The 2,230-nt window shown below is 37.0% G+C and overlaps 1 protein-coding gene across 5 annotated transcripts in view; it reads right to left on the minus strand.

Moving 5' to 3' along the window:
* LOC107042131 overlaps positions 1–1,282 on the minus strand; it is a 20,013-nt gene extending 18,731 nt beyond the window's left edge. Inside the window, exons 1-2 of one of the 5 annotated variants that reach the window (XM_015263025.2) lie at positions 938–1,276; positions 184–218 (exon numbers count right to left, since the gene is read on the minus strand). In XM_015263025.2, the coding sequence (XP_015118511.1) occupies positions 184–210 (27 nt within the window). In that variant the 5' untranslated portion in view covers positions 211–218; positions 938–1,276. Of the gene's footprint in view, positions 1–183; positions 219–311; positions 573–937 lie in introns of those variants that run through there. The other 4 variants (XM_015263028.2, XM_015263026.1, XM_015263029.2 and 1 more) reach the window with 4 other exon arrangements.
* Positions 1,283–2,230: the final 948 nt, after the last annotated feature.

A 2,230-nucleotide genomic window follows, 5' to 3' on the forward strand; every position in this document is an offset into this window, starting at 1 on the left:
TTACATGTTTTCTCTGAACTCTTACCTGCCATCAGAGTTAAGAGTTTAGTTTTTTTATTGTTAATCATTATTTATTTATTTCTGGGGTGGGGCGGGAGANCCCCCTCTAATTTTATCACCCACGGTATTTTCCACCACTCTCCTTCAAATCCCTCAATTACTGCAAAAATTATCACTATTTACCGTGTGAGACGATGTTGGTGCACTCATTCTCCCCCCTGCAACAGCGACAAAAAGCTCTGTTAAAAGACAATGGGTAACGGCGGAATCTAAAAATAAAAACCTAAACTATCAAAAGATAAATTAATCACCGTCCGACCCCTCGCTGAACAATTTATCTGTCAACTATTTCACACTGTCCCTGTGAAAACCCTCTTCTCCCCTTACACCGCTTTCCTCCTCCAACAAGTAAAATCATCATCACCAACTGATAAATCATATAAACTCTCAAGTCTCGATTCCCAGACATTAATTTCGAGTGCAAAATCCAAGCAAAAAACGCCGGCCTCTTCAAAGTGTCAACTCAAGCATCGAAGCCCAAAGTGCAAAGTACAGCGATTATTTACAAACGAATTCGTCTTCGCCGGCTGAGATTGATGATAAACCCCTCCCGCCCTCTCCTTGCCGCCGCCAATGAAAAACAACCGGCTTCCAGATGAATTATTATAGTTTTTACCACAAAACTGTCAATTACTAATGGAATAAATTCCTCTGTTACTTTTTTCTTCTTGTCTCCTCTTTTCTTCTCTTTTCACTTTCATTTGACTCTTTATCTCATGTTTACACTGTTCTGTTATCGTGTTTTCCTTCTGTAGGTCCTGATGTTGACCGCCGACTTTATTTTTATTCCGTTATTTATCCGAATAAAATTTTATATTCAAGGAATGAATAAATTGAGAAATAATAAATTCTGTGAAAACGAAAACGATTTACGTACCTTTTTGACAACTCTGTAGTTGTTGATGAAACCTCGATCCTATTGGTTTCAAAATGAATTCTAGTTATTTTATTGATGAATTAATTAATTAGTTGGTGGAAATTTTTAAACTGAATGATATTTGACATTTATTTTCGCATTTTATGTTGTTCTTTTATTCAATGAGTGGTTTAAGCCAGTGAGGAACGATGATTGAGCGTTGGCATCAGTATCAGTTGTAGATATGTAACTATATGATTTATTGTAGTATTTTGCGTCTCGTGAAAGATCCAACAATGACCACCGATGATGACCGACTACTGCGGCGACAATCCGGACTCAGAGGTCCGGTGAAACACGCATTTACTCTTTGCAAGGGGGAGAGAGGGGGAAGAGGGGGAATAGAAGAGACACGAGTCAGTATAATAAGACGATACTGTTCTCGAACTGCTCTCTTTATGCGGACCTTGGTCAATAGCGGTATCAATCAATTGACGCGTTCATGGTCACGAGTTATGGGATTTTCATTTCGTTTTGATGGTAATTCATGAGATTCTATCGACTCTTTTTATAACTTAAATTTGAAAAATGGCTTTTCAAATTTGTAGATATCCAAATAATTTCACTGAAATGATTCTCAAAGTTATTGATCATTTATTCATGGAATTGATAATGGGGTATCAGGGAATCATAATCTTGCAAATTGAAATTTAGTTCTTTACCGTTGGATAGCCAAATAAATTTTCGAACAATTATTCTGGCTGATGATGCATTCGGCACCAGAATATTGTGAGATATTAAAAAAAAATCAAAGAATAAAGTGATCAAATAAATACCTAGAATAAATTCTCTCTGACAGTCCTATAGTAAATTAACCCAGTGAGCTACAGTGTATTATTTCGTTTATTGGAAATGCGATAATTTAAATAACCCAACCGGTAAATAAGTGAAAAGAAACTTTGTTACTTTGACTTTATTTAATACGCTCGGAAGACATCCGCTCTTTACCAATTCCTCGAAAGAACGAACTCAATGATAAAGGGATACTATGCCTTCCCTAGCGGACTGACTTCAGAGTTGAACTCTTGAATATTTCCATGATTTCAGAGAAAGTTCAGAGTTCGGTCAGAGTTGGGGTTATGTCGGAGTCTACGTCGGATTCTAGGGGTATCTCTGAACTCTTAATAGTCTTCAGAGTTAAGAGTCCAGTATTTTTATTGTTGATCATTATTTATTTATTGCTGGGGAGGGGAGGGGAGGTTTACATGTGTTCTCTGAACTCTTACCTGCCGTCAGAGTTAAGAGTTCAGTTTT

This window comes from Diachasma alloeum, unplaced genomic scaffold (genome assembly GCF_001412515.2).
Source record: "Diachasma alloeum isolate Michigan unplaced genomic scaffold, Dall2.0 Dall_scaffold_00422, whole genome shotgun sequence".
NCBI classification, from domain to species: Eukaryota; Metazoa; Arthropoda; class Insecta; order Hymenoptera; family Braconidae; genus Diachasma; species Diachasma alloeum.